At 43.8% G+C, this 21,970-nt stretch overlaps 1 protein-coding gene across 1 annotated transcript; it reads right to left on the bottom strand.

Moving 5' to 3' along the window:
- Positions 1–199: 199 nt before the first annotated feature.
- Positions 200–21,014, bottom strand: LOC311230197 (synaptotagmin-2-like). Its single transcript, XM_084316405.1, has 8 exons — positions 20,795–21,014; positions 19,207–19,364; positions 12,581–12,712; positions 11,036–11,203; positions 9,529–9,696; positions 2,885–3,002; positions 1,547–1,680; positions 200–496 (listed from the first exon to the last, which is right to left on the bottom strand). Exons 1-8 carry the CDS (start codon positions 21,009–21,011, stop codon positions 281–283), a joined length of 1,311 nt encoding a protein of 436 aa, XP_084172531.1. The 5' UTR covers positions 21,012–21,014; the 3' UTR covers positions 200–280.
- Positions 21,015–21,970: the final 956 nt, after the last annotated feature.

The raw sequence follows: 21,970 nt of genomic DNA, 5'->3' as shown, positions 1-21,970 counted from the left end.
ACACTTGTCCAGTCAATCCCCCTCTTCTCAGCATACACTTATGTGTGAAATGTGGTGATGCTTAAAATGTGTTATTTATGTTTCTTGACTTAACAATGAATAAGCTGTTAGTCTAATGTCTCACTGTTTCTTTTTTTTTCTTTTTTTGCTGATCAGAGTTTGACAAAGTCATGATTGACAGTCGTGTTGAATGTACGTCATGGTTTTTTTCATGCAGTGTAGGGGTGGGGAAGGGTTTCTGAGTCAGTCGGTTAGTTAGTTGGTTGGTTGGTGAAGTTAGTTACTTCTTTGCAGCCAGTTTTGCCAGCTCGCCGTCGATGTCCTCCTCTTGCTGCAGCGGGTGCCACTGGGCGATGGGGCGGCGCGGGTTGGTCACCATGTCAGACCAATGCTTTAGACCTAAGCCCGACGCCTTGCTGCCCACAAAGATCTTCCCGATGGCGTCGTTCTTGCCGATTTTGTCATAATCAAACACCGTCACCACCACCAAGATTTTCTGAGTGGAACACAGAAAGGACATTCTGACCTTATAATGTGTGCTATCAACATGCTAATGTGTGTTATTTAGCTGATGGATTGTCTTTACCCTCTGAGGTCGCCAAACCCGTAGGCGGGTTTACAAATGATCACAGAATAGCTGCGACCTCAGAGGGTTTCACTACCACACTACAAAGGGTTAACGCTTTCACTACCACACTACAGAAGGTTAACCATTTCACTACCACACTACAGAAGGTTAACCTTTTACTACCACACCACAGACAGTTAACCGGCTTCAAAGGCTTCAATGCCCTGAGAGGGGATCAGAGGTAGTGCAATTAATGAAATCCACAGCTGTACCCCCCCTCCAGTAGTCAAGCATAGGCAGAATAGTGACCTTTTGACCTTTGACACTAAATAATGATTTTTATTTCCCTTTACTTACTATTCCACTAGATTAATAGGGATTGGGGGGGGGGGGCTTTATATCCATTACATAACAAGAAAAAACAGTCAATAAAAGATTATGATCATGAACTATCTTTTCACCACCCAACTAAAAACCTCTTGCAACCATCTGGGAGAGGTCTCCAGGTTGAGAACTACTTGGCGAAGCATGTTCTGGCAGGGCCTTCTTAAGTCATGCATGACGCTGTGTCAGCTAGAGCCCATGCCCCACTCATCTCATTTACACTGACTTAGCAGTATATCAAAAGACCTTCCCCATTTATACACTGTCCACATTGCTTTTTCCACCCACCGCCACCCCTGGCCTCCACCTGATTAGCTTCTGCTCTCTGCTGTAACTACCCTGAGGGTATTGTACTCTCTCTATGCTGTGTTCGCAACAGTATAGAGGATTCGTTGGCTTGTCCCGTTTCCGTACGCTGTTGTGCATTATCTCTCTGCAGCTGTTGTGCTTTAGCCTCTCCTGCAGCAGGGATCATCCAAGAGAGTAGAGCCATACCACCCTTACACTTACGCACACTGCCTTCGCTGTTCATGCTGCTCTGACAATAAAGGGTTAAACTAATTACGTGAGTGGCTCCTCACTGGTGTAGCGTACCTGCATCTGATCCTGGGGGATTTCAAAGCTGAAGGACTCGTTGTAGTAGGGGTTCAGAGTGTTCTTCTTCACTGTGGTCTTCTTTTTCTTCAGACGCTTACCTCCCTGCAACAGCTGGATCTTTACATAAGGATCTGTAAGGGGACAGCAGCGGGGCCGAGGCAATCATTTTAAATTGATATTCTAAATGTCAAAGATTTAGACACAAGACATTATCCAAAGTCAAAATGATGAAATGAATTGAATTGAATGAATTGAAACAAATAAAAAAAATTACTAGATATACGTGTATTCTTTGATAATCCAACAAAAAACTAGCACGGAATTAGTGATATACTGTGACCAAGTGTCTGGATATACTGTATGCTTTAACCTGAGCACTGTATCCATTATTTTGGATTGTAGACTAAAGAAAGCTGGATATGTGTACAAAGTGTCAGTCGGACGGACGTTGAAAGTAATGGCTTTTCAAAGTTGTACATTTAGAATTTTTTTTGTTGAATGTAAGTAAGTAAGTAAGTAAGTAAGTAAGTAAGTAAGTAAGTAAGTAAGTAAGTAAGTAAGTAAGTAAGTAAGTAAGTAAGTAAGTAAGTAAGTAAGTATTTATAAAGCACCTTTCATACATGTCATGTAGCTCAAAGTGCTGTACACAAACATAGGCATATATAACGATAAAAGCAATAAAGTCACAGTGATCAGTTAAGATCAATGGTTAAAAAAAAAAATGTTTAAGAAAAAATAACGTAAAAATGAAAACAGTCAAGAAAGTTTGGGAGAACAGGTCCGCACAAACACATCCGTTCAGTAGCAACCGGAAGTAGGAATGTAGCAGTCATATTATGCTTTTGCCAAGCAATGTTCAGAATTACAGTTACAAATATGAATTCCTGGATGCCACACGTCAGAATCATGGGAAATAAGTGTAAAAGAAATATATATATATATATTATTTATTTTTTTATAAAAAAAAAACGTTTAAAGAAAAAACATAATAAATGCAATATGGTAGACATGTGTGGTCCTATTGGAATAGTCCAAGATACAGTATATCAAAGATAGCTGTATATGTGTACAGAATCACGTGTCAATCTGACTTGAGTTATGGCTTTTCAAAGACATTTTAAACTTTGATTATAGCATGTGATATTTGTTATGATGTATTGGGACACCAATATCTATCATTGTGTCAAATTGCATGTCTCTATCATGTATTATGTCATGGAAATGTTTTGACATTTAACCAGCAAACAGACAGATGACTTACTGGCTGCTGGCCGCAGCTACATTAAAACAGTTCTGAGATTGTAAAGTGGGACAGAATGATGTGTGTTTCTGTACCAGATAATCCACAAGCATCCATCTTCTTGAGGTTCTTTGCTTCCAGGATGCAGACGGTAAGTTTACCCGCAGTGGGTACATAGCGCAGGGAAATACAGATGTCTCCCAGCTTCTCTGGCTGAGTAGGCAACAGAAATGGACAAAGAAGCAAAGAATCTATCATCAGCAAACACCAATTCATAGAATTCCATTGCAGAAATCTTAGTAGGCAAACAACCAGCGGCACGGTGGTGTAGTGGTTAACACTGTCGCCTCACAGCTAAAACGTCCAGGTTTAGATTCCCGCTTGGGGACCAGGTTTCCATGTTGCCAGGTACCCAGGTGGGGTATCTCCCGGGCCTTTCTGTGTGGAGTTTGCATGTTCTCCCCGTGCTCGCAAGGGTTTCCCCTCCCGATAAGATAAACCCAATGGAAAAACATGCACAACGCTGTCGCGTCCTTGACGAAGACGGGTAGGAGCACTTGGATTGGGCCCCCGGCGCGGCCCTCGCCGACACCCTGTCTGCTCCCGGCAGCCCTTGGGGGGAAGGATGACGAGATGGGTTAAGAGCAGAGCTCAATCGCATCGGCGACCCTGAGAGACAATTGCATGTGTGTGTGTGTATTCCTCTGTGTGTGTGCCGCCCATTGCATGTCGTTGTGTCGTTGCATGCCGAATAAAGACCTCTCTCTAAAGAGGTCCTGCATCAGAACAGGTGATTGTAATCATTAGTTGGTGATTATCATTAAATGACAACTTATGTGTGGTGTTTGCTGGACCCTTGAAGGTCTAGCCGAGTGCAGGGATTGTTGATTGATTGATTGAAAACTTTAACAAATTGCAGAATGGGTACAATACAGTACAGCTCAATACAGACAATATACCTATCTCAAACCCTGCCCTCCTTTCTTGATCCTCCACTCACAACTGTCGCTTACCTCGGACAAACTTTGTTGTGCGACAGTTGTGATTGGAGGATCAAGAAAAGAGGGCAGGGTTTCATTGTTAAGGGCATGCAGACCAGAGAAAGACTTTCGTCTTGTTTACATCAGGGTCCCCCATTTTCAATTCATAATGACATTTATGACATACACAACATACAGATATACAGATATAATAATCTAATCATCTAATCTAATCTAATCATGACATTTATGACATTTACATTTGTGACATACAAGATATGCAAATATACAGTACTGTTAAACAGATCCTAACAGTAAATATATACATACGAGGCAAACCAGGGGGAGGGAACACATTAGGAGGGGGTGGGAGGGGGGTTCAGACATTTACGGGGGCCAGTTTAGAATTGCAGCCTCCCGTAGGTGCTTTTTGAGAGCGGTTTTGAAGGTGGGTAGTGATCCACATTTGTTTTTACGGCTGTGGGTAGGGCGTTCCACATTGATGTGGCATAATTACGGAATGTGTTTAGTCCCTTGTTTGAGCCGAATCTGGGTTGGACATGATTTGTGGAGCTCCCTCGGGTGTTGTGACGCGGGAAGGGGGGGTGCTGCAGCACCCCCACCTGTTGGCGGGGAGTTGTAACTGCAAGCAACGCCAAAAGATTTACTAAAAATCAATACAAAACTTTAATTTTTTGAGTTAGCATTTTAGTGTAAGCAGTCTAAAACATGGTTGTTTTTTAAATGGTTGAAATCCACTATTTAATGATATTTTCTGTGTATCTGAATTCTGACCTGACGCACAATTGCAGCGCACAGACAGTCACACACACATCGCCTACTACGTGAAGTGGATGCTCACTTGGTTAATGTTTCAGCACCACGGACAGCGATTGTTGTTGTGACACACACACACACACGCTAGGGTGCAGGTCAAAATTGTTCAGTCGCAGGACAGCAGAACTGCTTTTGCGGGACAATGCGGGACACGTAGGAGAGGGGGAAAAGTGTATACAGCAGTGGCGGCTCGCCACCGGGGGCGCTAGGGCGCCGACCCACCTGTTAAATGAGAGAAGAAGAAAAAAATACTTTTTTGTTTTTTGTTTTATAGCCCTATAAATAATATAAACATGTTTAAAATGAATAATATTTACTCATTTTAAGTATGTTTGTGTTTCCAATGCACAATATAAGTTAATTTTACAAAGATTAATAATAGTTTTCCTGAACAGGAAGTGACGATTCTGTCTGATATAGACCTTTTCATTACCGTAGCCGGAGGCATTTCTCCTCGCCGTATTTCTCTCTGGGCTAGGCGCAATTGCGCCTGGAGTGCGCGTGCCCGCCGTGCACTGGTTCATCGCTGTATCCGTCGCAGCCACGCGCTTTGCGTTGAATATGATGTATTATGATGGAACTCGGGCGCTGGTTTGAAACGACCTAGCAAGCAGCCGAGCGTCTAAAAGCTCTCTGATTGGCCGACGCGGTACTTTCCGTAACCGTAGTTTGCAACATGAGTTTATGCTGTTGTTGTGTTGTGTGATGCAGATATTTGTCTTGGAGCGTGATGGCAAGTTCTTTCAACGGTTAGGCTTAGGCACTCTTTCAAAGTTGGTTAAGGTTAGAGTTTGTCTTAGAGCATGGCGATAGAACACCAGGTAGTTTGCAGGCTGTTCGAGGCGGACATGGACAAAGGCACTCGCAGTACTTGTTGGCTAAGCTATATTATGGATGCAGTGTGGAGGGACATGCATGGACAATGGATGGACATCAACACAGGCTGGATGGACAATGCCATGGAGTGGATATACTTTATCAACAAGCCAACAACAAGGTAGATTAGCGATCTTAACTCTAGTTTAATACATGATACGTTGTCTACTGATGCCGCATAATATCAACAGCTGATTCGTTGTAACGTTACAGCTTTCAGCTAACGTTAGCTACTGCTAGCTGTTAGCTCCGTTAGCTTAGCTGGCCACTTTTATAATTACTGCATGGAAACGGAGTAACGTTAACGTTTAAACGTTATGTCGAGGTCATACAATACTACAGTCGACATAAGGTTAACGTTACCCCGTTTCCATGAAGTGTTTAAATAGCAGCAATCTTGTTGAAAATGTAACGTTACTAAAATGCTCTCTCTCTCTCTCTCTCTCTAATTTCGCCGCGTGTGGGGCATAACCACTCAGACAATGAATGGTAACTTGTTTAAAATGACGAGATATACAAATGTGGTTATTATTGGATCTGACATCATCTGAGAGAGAGAGAGAGAGCGAGAGAGCGAGAGAGAGAGAGAGAGAGAGCTGTGCGTGTTTGTGTTGGGCTATTGGAAACGTGGTTGCATTTGACTGACTGATCATATATTGATCGATGGCAATGGTGATAATATTCGCCAATGCGTGCCTTGTACATGTTTGCAAAATGTTTGGTATAGCGCCCCTAGTGGCGAAGCATCCACGAGCCGCTACTGGTATACAGTCTCTCGACAAAAGCGTTGGCGACCGGGATCCTTAATGTGAAGGATATGAATGTTTGGCGTAATTGCATGCTTGAGCAGCGCTGTCCAGCTTTAAGTGACATGATCTCTCGCTGCGACTTCTCTCACCCGTGGCAACAGAACACAGAACTCATCGTAAAACTGGTCCATGTCCAGTTTGCTGCTCGTGTTAAGAGCTTCAGCTGCTTCGCGAAGTTCTTGGAAGCTGAATTCTCTCTTGAGATCATGAAATCTGTTGACAGTTTGGTCTACGAAGTACGGAGGAGACTGGGGCTGATGCATGCAGATTGGGGAATCCCTCGCGTCACGGCACACGCATATGGACAAGAGGGGCTCAAAATGTCTGTTAGTGTGTGTCATCTGAATCAGACGGATAAAGCAATGGTTTTATCCAGATTATTTGATTATTGCCACTTCCACTAAATGTGGGACATTGTTCTGTTGATGAGGGATGCGGGACAAACATTCGATTTTCGGGACTGTCCCGCAAAATGCGGGAAGGGTGGTCACCCTAACACACACACACACACACACGCACACAAGTTCAGTTACTCGTTACTCGTAGTTTGTATACTATTTACATGTTCGAAATAAATATTTCAAATAAAGAAATTAATATTTTCGGGTGGTTGCTACAGTATGTGTCTGTGTGTTCACTTCATTCTGTCACAAAAATGTGTAAATTGTCACTAGCGCTGACTGTTAGAAGCCTATGATTATTCATGTATATTCAGTTTTAATCTGTTTAATCTATACTCTGCATCTGGTTATACGATCCTGTGCGCAGTGTGTGAAACGAAAGTCCAAACGCTAGTTGTTGCTACCCGCTGGTTGCATCTAAATCGACTTCTGATTAGAGAAAAAACTGCTGCATTTCGTGTGTGAACTGTCCACATGTTGGTGTTCAAGTTTGTCTGTTGTAGTGTAAAATATTGATCTTTCAAATTAATGGAAAATCACGAATGATGCGCTTCGCGCATGCATTTAATATGACGTTATTATATTATTTATCTCCGACTCTGACCGCACCCCCAACTCTGATTGACTTCCCGCGTCCCTGGTATTCACTGACCTTTGGGAAGTATTTCGACATGTACATGGGTACCTTAGTGGTGTAGTGTATCTTGTAGACCAGGCCCATTGCAAGTTGTCGTCTACTCTAAGCCATCCTAGGTTGTCAAAATGGGCAGGGGTGAGGTGGGTTCTAGGAGTAAGGTCAAGCAGTAGTCTGACCAGTTTGTTTTGTGATGTTTGTAATCTTGTTTTTAGTGCCTTTGAGGTGCTTTGGTAACATGCGGTGCAAGCATAGTCATAGTACCCTTGAATGAGTGCTCCTGTTAACACTTTGAGCGCCACGCCTGGTTTTCCATTTTACCGCTTGAATGCCACCATCGGCGCCAATGTTAACGTTAATATCGCCTAATCTATGTTTTAAATTATGGCTATGTGTCTAATCTGGCCATCGCATTATCAAATACTATTTTCCAGTCAGTGCTGTGAAGGCAGATTGTTTTTTTATCGCGTCGTTTCCGTTTCAGAGCAGTTAGAAAAGCCCCTGTTTTGATATAAAAAACAGCTCATTCTGGAGCATTCTATGAAAATCGTCTTTTAGTGGAATATTCCACAACGTTGATATTCGTCAGCCTTTTTATGAATCGTTTTCAAATAAACGCTAGATGATCAATATTATACGTGCACGCAAGCACATTACGGCCGCGCACTGATAATCGCTCCGTTGATTTCCTCACGGAGTTTTACAGTGAAACCGAAAGAAGACATTTCACAAAACAGCTTATAACTTCATCAAACTTACTCTGATTATCCTACCACTGATAACATAGAGTCCTTACCTGACATCAGATGGTATCCAACTGGTATATTCCAATTCCTGATCACCATTAGAAAAAAATCGATACGTGTATGGATCCAACGCGATACAGTAGAACTCCATGATCCGCGGGGCTCTGAGGCTCCAGAATGAACTCTGGTAACCCCGGCTGGATCAGTGAACTGGAAAATGTGGAGTACCGGATTTTTTTCCCCATTCATTTTCATTGAGTCCATTCCAAAATCACTTATGTCATCTGGGAGACGACAGGGGGCGCTTTTTTCCACAGTGATCGCCGGCGCCCCTCGGCTATACTCGGGTAGGCTCGGGTGATGCAATAATTTTTCAGATCGCAAAAAAAAAAAAAAAAAAAATCTGAGAAATCTCGTGAGTGGCATGCAACCACCTATAAAAAAAACAGAGAAATCTTGTGAGTGGCACTCAAAGTGTTAAGAGTCTTCAGGGTATTTTTGTTTACCAGAGAGGAGATCCGGTACAAGAATCTTGTTTGTTGGTTGACTTTTTTGATTACATTGGATGCCATCTTGTCACAGGAAAGATTTGCCTCTAGGATGGAACCTAGGTATGTAATTTCATCTTTCCTTGTGACAATATTGTCACTCACTGTAACTGAGAAGCCGTCGGTCTTGCTGAGTTTGTTATTTGATCAGAAGAGAATGGACTCTGTTTTACCCATGTGTAATGATAGTTTGTTATCAGCGAGCCAGGTGCAAATTCTGCCGAGTTCTGAGCTGAGGGTTTGTTCAACCTGTAACTTGTTCTTGTCAGAGACCAGCAGGGCTGAGTCGTCCACGAACAGGAACAAGTTGCAGTCACAAGCTGATGACATGTCATTTGCATAAATTAGGAACAGTAACAGTCCTAGTATGCTTCCTTGTGGAACACCACAGTTCACTAGGAGGGGGGGGATAGGGTACCGTTTACCTCCACCATATGTTCTCTCCCTCCCAGGTAGGATTGCATCCAGCTCACTGATAAACTATCAAAACCAATTGCCTTTAGCTTGTCAATCAGAATGGAGTGATTGACAGTGTCGAAAGCCTTTTGGAGGTCCAGCATGACCATGCCGCAGTATTTGCCCGCGTCCACCTCTTGTTTGATGTGGTCGTTCAAATAGAGAAGGCATGTGTCAGTGGAATTCAGTGTTGCTCACTGAGCCACAATATTGAGCTGTAAAAATACCTAACAAGAACCTATGATATCTGGTCTTGTTTTAGTTTAGTTATATGGCCGGAGTAAATGCAAAAAAAGATTTCCAGATGAGGTCTGCATTGCATCAAATACCACTGCGGACTGACACAAATGATAATGTGTGACATTAAGTTAGACAAAATTATTATATGATACCGTGCTATCTATTCTTATTGAATAGATTGCGTGCATTAATGGATTTGTGATTGCTATTACCTCCTCCTTCTCTGCACTCTCCAGATCCTTCCACTCCTCTATGGGCTGTCCCAGGTCAATGGTCTTCATGGGGATCTTCACCTCTCCGATGATGTCATGCTTGGAGAATCGATCGTAGTCATAAACAGACATAATCAGTGTCTTCCCACCCAGTTCCTCATATGGGACCTACAAATTAATAAAGAAAACAATATTACATTATAGTTTTTATATTCATGGCATGTTTTACCTCTTTTACAATATTAGTGTATTCAACACACAGTGGCTCTGGAGGTGGATTGGTCGTCTGGTAATCAGAAGGTTCCTGGTTCGATTCCGGCTCCTCCCGGAAGCATGTTGAAGTGTCCTTGAGCAAGACACTTAACCCCTAACTGCTCCAGATGAGCAGGTTGGCACCTTGCATGGTTGCCTCTGCCTCCGGCGTGTGAATGTATGAGTGAATGGGTGAATGTGAGGCATAAGCGCTTTGGATAAAAAAGCGCTATATAAATGCAGTCCATTTAAAATTCACAGGGTCAAAGCGGACCTGACAGTAAAACTAAAATCATCAAGGAGAAAGAGGCACGGCGACAGAGAAGCAACCACAATGTTCACTCTTTAAGTGTTCTTTTCAACATGTCATTCTTCATCTGTAATGCTGATATATATATATATATATATATGTGGCTAAATTGCTTAGTTCCATTCTCCATTACCTGAGATAGAGAGACGGAATATGCAATGAAATTACATTCATTAGATGACATGAATACATTTTGTGCATATCATTTATCTCATGTTTTATTTATAGTTTTAAGTGCAGCGCATTTTAGTATTGTTTGAAACATCTAAACAAAGAGATAAGATATTCTGCTCTAGTTCAGTAAAACACCACTAATTAACATCACATATGGCCTACAGTACCATCCCTAGCAGACAAATAACCCCACCTCTATACATTTGCCACAAAGCCATTCTGGGGAAGAAACTAGGAAAGATACAGGCAAAAATAACAAAAATAAACCAGAACCAAACGCTCAGAAAATAGAATAGAATATCTCTCCAAGACTGTACGGGAAGGGAGCAGGCAGGGTTCTTTCCTGATGCAAGAGACAGACAGACACACAGAGCCTCTAGACTGACCCGCAGCCACTTCTCAAATCTCAGAGGGCCTCATTAGGGAAAGAGCCGTTTGTGTGCTGCATGGGCCAGTGGGCACGCGGCAGCCAGAGCAGCCTCACAAGGCACCGTTCCATCATGTTCAGACACACAGATCCGCATAAAGGAAGTTGGTTATGGTAACTACATGTGCAATTCTTTGAAAATACCAAACCATAACTGTATGTGTATGTGTGCTGCATACGAAGGGCCAGTGTGTGAGCAACTTTCAGCTCGTTCTACTCTTTCTGATTCACAGCAAGGCACAATAGGTTGGTAGGCAGAGTATGTGCCTTGTGTATTTATTCTGATCCAATGTAATGTATTCTGTGTCTGTAAATATGGTCTTGACGAGGGTATGAGCCCTTACCTTGAACACAAAGGACTCATTGAAGACTGGGTTCAGTGTTTTCTTGTGGACTTTGGTGTCATACTTCTTCTTCTTGTCAGGTGAGATATGGACCTTGACGTAAGGGTCAGAGGCTCCACCTGCATCCATGGAGATGAGGTCTGCAGCTTGGAGAATGCCAACGGTAAGCTATAGTGGTGGAGTGGGTGGGGTTCAGGGGTCAGGACAGTATGAAGAGAGAAATCATATCAGGTATGGATACCACATTGATCAGTTGAAAGCCGCAGGCTGGTTACGTAACATCATCTGACAAGCTTGACAAGCCTCCCAATCAATCACCACAAGCCTTTTATGTGACTAAGACTCCACACACTGTCACTGGAGAGACACTAAATGCCCATGGATTTGTTTCAGTGCCGCCAGAATATTAACGCGATGCATCAGGCGGTTTCTTACACAGAACAATCTGATAAGTCGTCCTTGGAAACTGTTTGGAAAAGGGCAGGCACTTTCAAAAAAATATTTGGCCGGTGATTGTATGCACCATCTGCCTATCATAGCTGCCAATAGTTCCTCATAGGACACTGATTGGTCCGAACCACTGTGGTTCGGCCACAAGCGCATAACTTGAAGCCTGACAAGATGGATTATTGCGTGATCTCATGATTTCACGAATCCCGCTGCCTCGCAAGGTAACCAGGTCTCTGAATGCTAGCTTTAAAAAATATATATCTGAATTACACTGCAATGTATTTCACATTATAATGTAATTATGACAAATTGTATTCCAAACTGAATACCATTATAGGGTGACTGCTAAGGGACTTCCTCTTGAATGATTCAGCATTCCCATGCCTCAAAAACATATACCAGTAAAGGTAGAGGAGGCTTATTTGATTGAGCAACATATCTGCCATGTTTAGGGTCTTAGTATCATTGGAAATGTAAACTTGGAATGTCACTCAGTAGATCATTAAAAAAAAGGGATTTTTGTTGACGTATTTTACCGTTTTTGATGATTTACAAAAAACGAGGGTAAACTAGGGTAACAATTTGAGAAAATATTTGATTTACAATATTGAAATGTACAGTACATTTCTGATATTTAAGCATGTGTTGAGTTTTCAGTGAGGACATATTCATTTTCCCGCCTGTCTTCCCTCTTCCTGTATTCCAGCCTCTTTGTGCTTGTGTCACACACTGCCAGGTGCCTGGGAATTATCATTCCCAAAGTTTAGAATAATTTCATTGTAATTACCAATTTGTCAATGTAAATTGAATATCCAGTTTCATTAACCTTAGTTACAACAGTTTTACATGTAAAACTCCTATTTTAACTTGCTGCTGTTTTACATACAGATTAGACCTAAATCAATGCAGTGCACTCTGTGGTTCTAAATTCAACATTACATGGTTGAGAAGTGTATTATTGATAATGAGAGAGTAACGAGAAAAGTACCCATTAGACCTTACACAAATAATTCTTCAATTACAGTACATTATCTTGAACATTATTGATACATTTGCAAAAAATTTGCAAAGCAGTCACAAGTGACCACAAAATACCTTGGCGTTTTCAAAGTCATAATCTATAGAATACTGCAGTTTTCCCAGTTTCTCCTCCTCTTTTTCCTCTTCCTCTTTCTCCTCCTCGGTCAGCCCTGTCTCGCCCTCGTCATCGTCGTCGTCCTGGAGTTTCTGTGGTGTTAAGGTCACATAACGTGGGCAGGATTAGAGGGCGGGCTGAGGGATCAGAGGGAGCCGCACAGCAGCATGCCACAGACAAAGGATCTCCAGGAGGGAGCCTTATAGTTACCGCTTACCTGTACAGCAACCTGGTGGCGTATTACCAGTCTGTCTCTATAGAATTCAACCAGGGAGTCCGCAGTTACATTAATTGTAACTTCACTCCCAACCTTGAATGCAATACTTTTGTCAGTGCACCTCCTGTATTCACTGCCTTTTATTTCTTTATTCTTTTTTGGGGGGGGGGGGATTCCTTTGACATGCTTGTGCAGTACAGGTGGCTGAGTCAGCCAGAGGGTCAGTGGAGATATTGCATGCTAGTTCCACAAAGAGGCACAGTAAAAATGACACTTTCAATGTACAGTAATCAGAGAATAGCGTGGTTGTCTTATTCACTTTATAAAACAGTGAAATATTCGTCAAAGGGCTGATTAAGGTATTTAACACAAGTTAATTTCAATTAACCGAGAACCCCAGAGGAACTAGCTCACAACAACCAGGGCCAATGCATATAGGATGATAAAGGCAAATAAGACATAATGTTCAGGGCAAGGAGATGGCTATGAAACAATCTCCCATCAGCCTGATAGCTGTGTTGGTTTTATTTTAAAGTGGAGTGCAATTTTAATTTGCTTCTAACACCCGAGCCATAGATAATATCCAGAACTATTTACTGCAAAAGAGGAGGTGGCTGAACCTCGTTTGGCTTTTAGATTTATGTGTCATTAGGAAATGTCGATCTCTTGCCAGCTCAGCATTATTACAGTACATAGATAAGGATTCAAGGACGTGCAGCCAGCTATTTGAATAATGCAGAGGTTACAGTTAATTACAGTTAAAGAATAGCCCTATTGCCATGGTTACCCTGACTTTGTTATGTTTGCACAAGCCCCATATTATTACCTTACAGGCCATACAGGTTTTATTATTGGTTCCTTGAGCTAACTCCTCCTTGAGGATTACATTTACAGCGGTGCAATCAGATGACAGTTTTGAGAGTACTTTCTGTTCATGCAATTGTCGTTCCCATTCATGTCTCCCAAACAATCAACCATGCCTTTTATCACATGCACATATATATATAAATAGTGTTAATTGTGTCTTGCATGTCATTTCTAAATCCAATACTTTCCATATTGGCGTGAGTTACATTTACATTGTCTCAGGAACAATGTGTTATATGGTCAGACTCTTCTCTCTGGGGTTTTATGGAGCTCATCATAGCTTTCTATCGTTACATTCTCAAGCTGTCATAACAAACATACCAACAAAAAGAAAACGTTGGAGAAGAAAAAAGCAAGGAAGCTACATTCCATGAAACCCCCCTTCCACCCCAGGGGTCAGAGAGCGTCGCCGTGAGCTATCCACCTACCGTAGAGTAGGGTCCACCATAGTCAAGAAACACGAGGCACACGGAAGACAGACACAAAGCGAGAAGGAGGAGAGCAGAGAGAGGAAGAGGTTCAACTCACAAGAGACACCAGGACCAAACACGCTACAAAAGATAAGCAGTCAACAACAACAACAACAACAACAACAACAACACCACCACCACCACACACCACGCACAACAATTATGATGAGAAATGACACACTCATTTTCAATTCAGCAGAATTACGCTGTCGCACTTCCAGGGACATTTGTTCACATTGGGGACGCAACTAATTTACTTTTTTTTTTTTTTAATTAACTGTCATTGCTGCACCGGGCAATCTACACTGTGATGTCAACAGATTATATTTGATTTTGTTTTTCAAAATCGTCCCGTAAGTCTGTGGGCCTTAGGCCTACATCCTATGATCCTACATCATAATATGAGGTTTATCCAGTTAATTATATTTGTGACATTTCAAGGGCAATATTCCATTCCACTATATCCATTATTCCTAGGTCACTCATAACAATTATGTGTGTAATTTTTCACTACCTACTACAATGAGAATACTGTACGTCACACATTTGTAAAGACCACAACAACAACAACAACAACAACAACAGCAACAACAACAACATCAAGTAAAACAGAGGGGAAGGGAGCTCTCCTTGTGTCCTCCAAAGTCTGGCCTAAAAGCTGCTGATAAAAGATCAAAGGTTGTTAGCCACAGCCATGTTAAGATGAACAACAACTCAATATGTAACACATTCAAGAAGGTCATGACAGAAACATCAACGTATTGCTCAAATAAACTGTAATAAACTGCCAGTAATGTTGTAATGTCCAATTAGAAGTGAGCATGAGGAAGAACAAGAGCCCGGCTACATTGATCCATCACAAAACGGGAGATAAAACAGACGGAAGGTAATTACTGTCCGTTGGTTTGTTTTTAAATTAGAACCTAACGAACCTCACAACCTAACAATTAGTGCATTTGCAGGAATAACAGCTTTGCTAATAGACCTCTCACGCGTACACGTCATTACGGTGCATTTTTTCTGGTGTCTTTCCTGTTTACTAGTAATTTGACTTTGACTTTGTCTTTGACTTTGATTTGGTCCTCGATACTGCATGTGGGTATGCTGGGGAAATTGTGTTTTACCAAAGGATTTTAGGTTTTGTTGATGTTCCATTAGCCTACCTATTACTCTACTCTGAAAAAATTTCCTTTCGCTCCCACTCTGCTATTTCTACCTCTCTTCCTCCCTTACTTCACCTTTCTCCCTGCTATTCTGGTACCACAATGTGCCTCATATCTATCTCAACAATCTGCTCCCCTAGACCAGATTCTACCCACCCACGACAGTTTGGTAGCAACCCGGCTAATCTCTCCTACCCCTCCACAGCCACTAATATACCTGTCACTGTACGTGGAGGCTTATAGAATTGTCAATCAGCCGTCAAGAAAGCTGACTTCATTACTGCCTACGTCCATAGCCAAAACCTACAGGTCCTGGCTCTAACCAAGACCTGGATAACCCCCCAATAACTCATCAACACCTGCAGCCTTATCTACAAACTATAACTTCACTCACACACCTCGACCCTCCAGACGGGGTGGAGGCACTGGCCTCATGACAGCTCCCTCATGGGCTACAAACTTAACACCACTCCCAGCGCTGTCACTCTCTTCTCTCGAATATCATGGAGTATCTGTCTCTAATCATTTCAATCTCACCATTATTACACTCTATCGCCCTCCAGGTCCACTCGATCACTTCCCAGATGAGCTGGACATGCTTCTAAGCTCCTTACCGGAAGATGGTACCCCCCTCCTTCTAATGGGCGACTTCAACCTGCCTGACTCATCTCAGTCAGACACAGTCGTCGCCCTCCTACAATCCTTTGACATGACTCCCACTGTCATGCCTCCCACTCACAAAGCAGGCAACTCCTTGGATCTCATATTCTCCCGTAACTCCAGCATCATTAACACCACGGTAACTCCCCTGCATGTATCTGACCATTCCTTCATATCCTTCTCACTAACTCTCATGCTTGACCGAAAGCCCTCCACTCCAACTCAAACCGTCTCAGTCAGATGCAACCTGCCCTCCCTATCCCCTTCGCAAACTGCATGCTACCATGCCCCCCCCCCTCATCTCTCTCTGCCGAAGACTTTGCGATCTTCTTTGAGGAAAAAGTGGAGAACATCTGCAGCTCATTCTCCCAACCCCCACCCATTCCAAATACTGAATCGAGAACCTCATCCTTCACTCTGTCATCTTTCTCTCCCATTACAGACGTCAAGACCCTGACTCTGGTAACGTCAAACCGTCCCACTACATGCCAGCTGGATCAGTTACCCTCCCCACTCCTCCAGACCATAGCACCAGACATCCTCCCATTCCTAACTGCAACCATCAACTCCTCCCTCAACTCGGGGGTGGTCCCCACCTCCCTGAAACAAGCCAGAGTCACACCGCTCATAAAAAAATCAACCTTGAACCCCACTGTCATAGGCAACTATCGTCCTGTCTCTCTTATCTCCTTCCTTTCTAAAACACTTGAACGTGCTATATCCAAACAACTCACTGATTATCTCTTACAGAATAACCTCCTAGACCCTAACCAGTCAGGATTCAGGACTGGTCACTCCACAGAAACGGCTCTCATTGCGGTCACAGAGGCACTTCACTTGGCAAAAGTGAAAGGCCTCTCCTCTGTCCTGATTCTCCTAGACCTATCTGCAGCCTTCGACACAGTCGACCATCAGATTCTCCTCGCGTCCCTCGCAGGAATGGGAGTGGCTGGCTCTGAGCGGATCTCGGCCTGTCTGTCTGATATCTCTGCCTGGATAACGTCCAACCACCTCAAACTGAACCTAAGCAAAACTGAATTGCTTCACCTGCCGGCCAAATCCTCCCCCCTGACCGACCTTTCCATCACAGTCAAGAATTCAACTGTGACCGGGTCCCCGACCGCCAAGAACCTTGGTGTTGTCCTTGACGACCAGTTGAACTTCTCTTCTCACATCGCAACGACAACCAGAACCTGCAGATTCCTCCTGAGCAACGTCAGAAGGATCCGCCCCTTCCTGACAAAAGAAGCCACCCAACTCCTCGTCCAATCAACAGTCATCTCCCGCCTCGACTACTGCAACGCACTGCTTGCTGGCCTTCTGACCACTGCCACCAAGCCTCTTCAACTCATTCAGAACGCAGCGGCGCGCCTGATCTCAAACCTACCGAAGTCAGCCCATGTCACCCCACTTCTCAGGGACCTGCACTGGCTCCCCATGGCCGCACGAATCCGCTTCAAGGCCCTCAACCTGGCATATCGTGCAGTGAAGGGAACGGCTCCCGCCTACCTCCGGTCAATGGTCTCTAACTACACACCCTCAAGACCCCTACGCTCTGCATCTTCTGGCCGCCTTAGACCTACTCCTATCCGAGCTCCGGGAGGGTCATCAAAGAGAAGTCGCCTATTATCGGTCCTTGCCCCACAATGGTGGAACAAACTTTCCACCACAGTTAGGACAGCCGAAACCCGTCCAATCTTTCGCTGTCGACTAAAGACGCACTTCTTCAATCATTATATGAAATAATTTTTTTTTTAAAACAACTCCAACCCTAACTAACCTTACTGTCATGCACTTGTCCTAATATACTAACCTACACTGTAGCACTCAACACTTTGATGAACATTGTTACTCAGCTGATAGAGTTGTACCCTTCTTGCTGTCTTGTTGTACACAACTTGTAAGTCGCTTTGGATAAAAGCATCAGCTAAATGACTAAATGTAAATGACAAAATGTAAATGTTCCAATTTTTTCACTAGCAATTGTTCCAAATAAAAAAAATAAAAAAAACTTTAAAATTCTAAATCTCCTACTTTATCAGAGAGAGAAATATATATTAGAAGGTTCACAGGCAGCTGCATGAACCACAGACGAAGCTAGGAGCGATCTATTAATAGTCCATTAATTTTCCTATAGCTGCAGGAAAGACAGAGTCTCGGGATCAGTCGTAAAATACGTCACCCGCAAGAGGTCTATGGATGGTGACGTATCCGTCAATTTACGAAAGTTCGTCCTCTACAAACTCTTTCTATCCGTTGAAATGGACACAAAAATCTGACACATAATTAGCCCTGTCCAACAAACAGGACACCCCGCCTCTGGGCGGCTGGGTAGCGCCTACCACCGCAGAGACTCTGGGATGGAATCCAGCTGTCAGCGGTACCTCCGGCTTGGTCAGTCGTCCCTACTAACACTTATTGGCAGTGTTAGCGGGTGGGAAGCTGGTGGGGTATGTGTCCTGGTCGCCTGAATACTTTCGACAACAAATGTTTGTTTCCTGATTGGCCCGCGCGTTTCTGGTCATGTGACATGTGCGCCAATCGTGGGACCGCAAGTTTCTACACTGGTTAAGCTTAGGCGCTCTTTCGAAGTTGGTTAAGGTTAGAGTTTGTCTTAGAGCATGGCGATAGAACGCCTGCCCTTCTTTCGACGGTTAAGCTTAGGCACTCTTTCGAAGTTGGTTAAGGTTAGAGTTTGTCTTAGAGCATGGCGATAGAACGCCAGGTAGTTTGCAGGCTGTTAGACCCGGAAATGACCTGGCCAATCAGAGCGCAAAACTTGAACGTGGAAACAAACATTTGTTGTCGAAAGTATTCACGCGTCCTGGTCGTTGTAAACTGCAACTCCTACCGGTCGGGGCGCCTGTTCAGCAGGGAGGGGATCTGGGGGAAATAGCGTGAACCTCCGCACTAACCTCTGATAGTTCTACACCCTCCCCAGGCCGACAGTGGGGCAATGCGTACAACGACCAGGAAGGGGATTGGCATAACGACTAAATTGGGATAGGTGAAAAATACAGAAAGCCCAAAAATAAATAGAATATAAAATACATTTTAAAAAGGACGCTCCTTGTTGAAAAACAACTTAAAAACAGATAGTCGGACGGACACAACAGATCAATGTATACGGGCCCTAAAGATGTTAATGTCTCTTGTAAAGCTAGAACATTCTAGACTGAGGCTGATGCTGCTCTGGGGAGACGTCATACCTCTCCTTGCATGTTCTTCATGTTGAAGCCGTCCTTGCCCTTCTTCCCCTTCTTGTTCTTCTTCTTCTTACAGCAACATTTCTTGATTATGCAGAAGCAGCAGGTGAGGATGAGGAGGCCCGCCACCACGGCGATGGCGATGAGGGCCCACGGAGGCACTGTCGTGTGAGAGTGAAAACCAGGGTCAAACCGTTAACCTCTGTGAAATGTTTACCATTTGGGAGAATTGTCACAACGTGTTGGGGAGGAATATACCCAGATCAATGAATGTACTTAGTCAAATTATAGACTTGTTTAGACACAGGTTTATTATACCCAAATAGGTACAAGTAAATCAGTTATAGCGGATGACTCAAAGTGGATACTGGTCGGACGTATCCTCAGAGAGCTCACGATACACAAAGTTGAACACATTATATACACGAGAGAGAGTGGGTGGGGTCCAGTGTTTTAGGTTCCCTCGCTGAAGGTGTGAGACATATGTCTCCGGGAGGGGAGAGGGTCCGTGAGGGCATAGATATAAAGACTAGATGACTCACCCGCGCTGCTAGCCAACGGAGACCGACGTTGCCACATGGCGGCCATCTTGCTACAGGGTAGCACCCCCACTCATAACATGAATGTCTATAGTGCATGTACTATTGAAATAACCATAGCTTGCAAAATTTTCAACCGTTTGGTTTGTCAGAGATGTAGTAATCATACTGCATATACTTTTTTTTTTATCTACTTTTTCTCCCATTTTCTATTTTTCTCCCCTCCCAATTTCGTATCGTCCAATTCTACCCTCCCCTGTCTCGAACGCTGTTTGGCCATGCCTCCCACAAGCCGGCTGTAATGTGGACAAAGCCATACATTGCACGAGTCCCCTCCGGTACTCGAGGTAGCAGCCGTCGCATCTTTTCACCTGCACAGCGCGATCTTTCAGCGTCGGGGGTCTGCGCTTTGGAGGGACGCCGCCCCCGTCGCTTCCTGATTCTACTGCGCAGGCGCACCAACCGACCTGTAGGAGTTGCTGTCCACAACGTCCGATCCCCACCCATCAGCTTCCCACCCCCTAATACTGCCAAATGTATTAGTATGAACGACCAGCAAAGCTGAATGCAATGCGGAGAGCTGGGCTCGAACCCAGCGTCTCCTGCATTGGTGGTGAGCGCCTTGCCCACTGCACCACATAGCCGCCTCATACTGCATATTATACTTATAATGGACTTTCATATGAAATTTCTTTTTTATATATAAAAATTCTCCCAAGCAAGAATCATAGCCACGTTAATAACGTTTGTAATAAACCAAACAGTATTTTTGTTTGTGCAGATCACTCACCTTAAAGCAGTAGTTAACTGTAGCAAGATGGCCGCCGGTGAACTACGTGGGAGACTCCGCCTTGTGCCATCTAGTGTTTATATATATCTATGCGTGAGGGGGGGGGGGGGGGGGGGGGGCAGGAGGAGGGGAGGGGTTAGTTAGAAGGGGGGGGGGGGATTATATCAGGTGAGAGACAACGGTGGATGAGGGAAGGTTGGAACATGACTGGGAGATTGTTTGAGGGGGGAGGGGATCATTATTCCACAGTGTCATGACTCACGTGGGATCTTCTCGATTTCATTCAGGAATTTGCTCTTGATCTCTTCGAACATGTCGTTCTTGCTGCTGACCTCCGTGTCGTTGCCGAAGCCCCCGGAGATCTCGCCCACCGTGGTGGCGACCACCGGGGCGGGAGGGGCCATGGTCATGGTGGTGGCGCCCGTGGGCTCTGCAGCCACCATGGCCTCCGGCTTCTTCTTGAACAAGTTAAACTTCATCGTCGAAGGCTAGGCACGCAGTCCCTGAGAGGCACATACAGACAGGCGGACGTTTAGAAGATTGACAATGTATACAACAGTGGAGTGTAGCTTGGGATCATGCACACAAAACAGGTACAATGAACCAGTACAATAATGTTAAAGGAACACGCCAACATTTTGGGAAATTATCTTATCGTCTTCTCCAGAGAGAGACAGGAAGATAGATACCAGTTTCCTCTCTGTGCGTTCAGATGCGTAACATCTGGCTGCATGTTAGCCTAGCTTAGCACAATGAATGGAAGCGGACATGACCGGTTAGCCTAGGCATTGTCCAACTAACACCTCTCCCGAAGGCTAACCGGTCATGTCTGCTTCCATTCATTGTGCTAAGCTAACATGCAGCCAGATGTTACGCATCTGAACGCACAGAGAGGAAACTGGTATCTATCTTCCTGTCTCTCTCTGGAGAAGACGATAAGATAATTTCCAAAAATGTTGGCATGTTCCTTTAATTCAGTCGCAAAAACCTTATTGTGGAATGTTAATGTCAGTAGTGTCATTTTTGTATTATGTATTATTTGTTTTGTTATAACTGCTTTAGTGCACCCGCTCTGAGCACAGCCAACTCTGAAGGGGTGTCGGTCTGTTAATTGAAAGGAAATATCAAGTTAGTATCATAATACATGAAGCTTTCATGTGTAAACAAATTCCTGAGCCCAGTGTGATCGGTTGTTATGGGAGATTAACATTGCCTTAGATTAACCTGTGTTAGCAGGTGATATATAAATGGTCACAATAATTACTTGTTTGTGGACTAGCTAGCTGATATCCTTTACAACAACTGACAACTGACTGACAGACTGACTGAACCCAAGTAGATTATGCAATCTCTTCAAGGAAGCATATCCGATATCTGAAATGGTTTGATTCTGTTGATATCCAGGACTTTAGTCATCATCACAACAACAACAACAACA

The sequence above is a fragment of the Notolepis coatsorum genome (assembly GCF_963971535.1).
Source record: "Notolepis coatsorum genome assembly, chromosome: 6".
Taxonomy (NCBI): domain Eukaryota; kingdom Metazoa; phylum Chordata; class Actinopteri; order Aulopiformes; family Paralepididae; genus Notolepis; species Notolepis coatsorum.
Note: the sequence above shows the minus strand (reverse complement) of the source record. Positions and strands in the feature narration are given on the sequence as shown.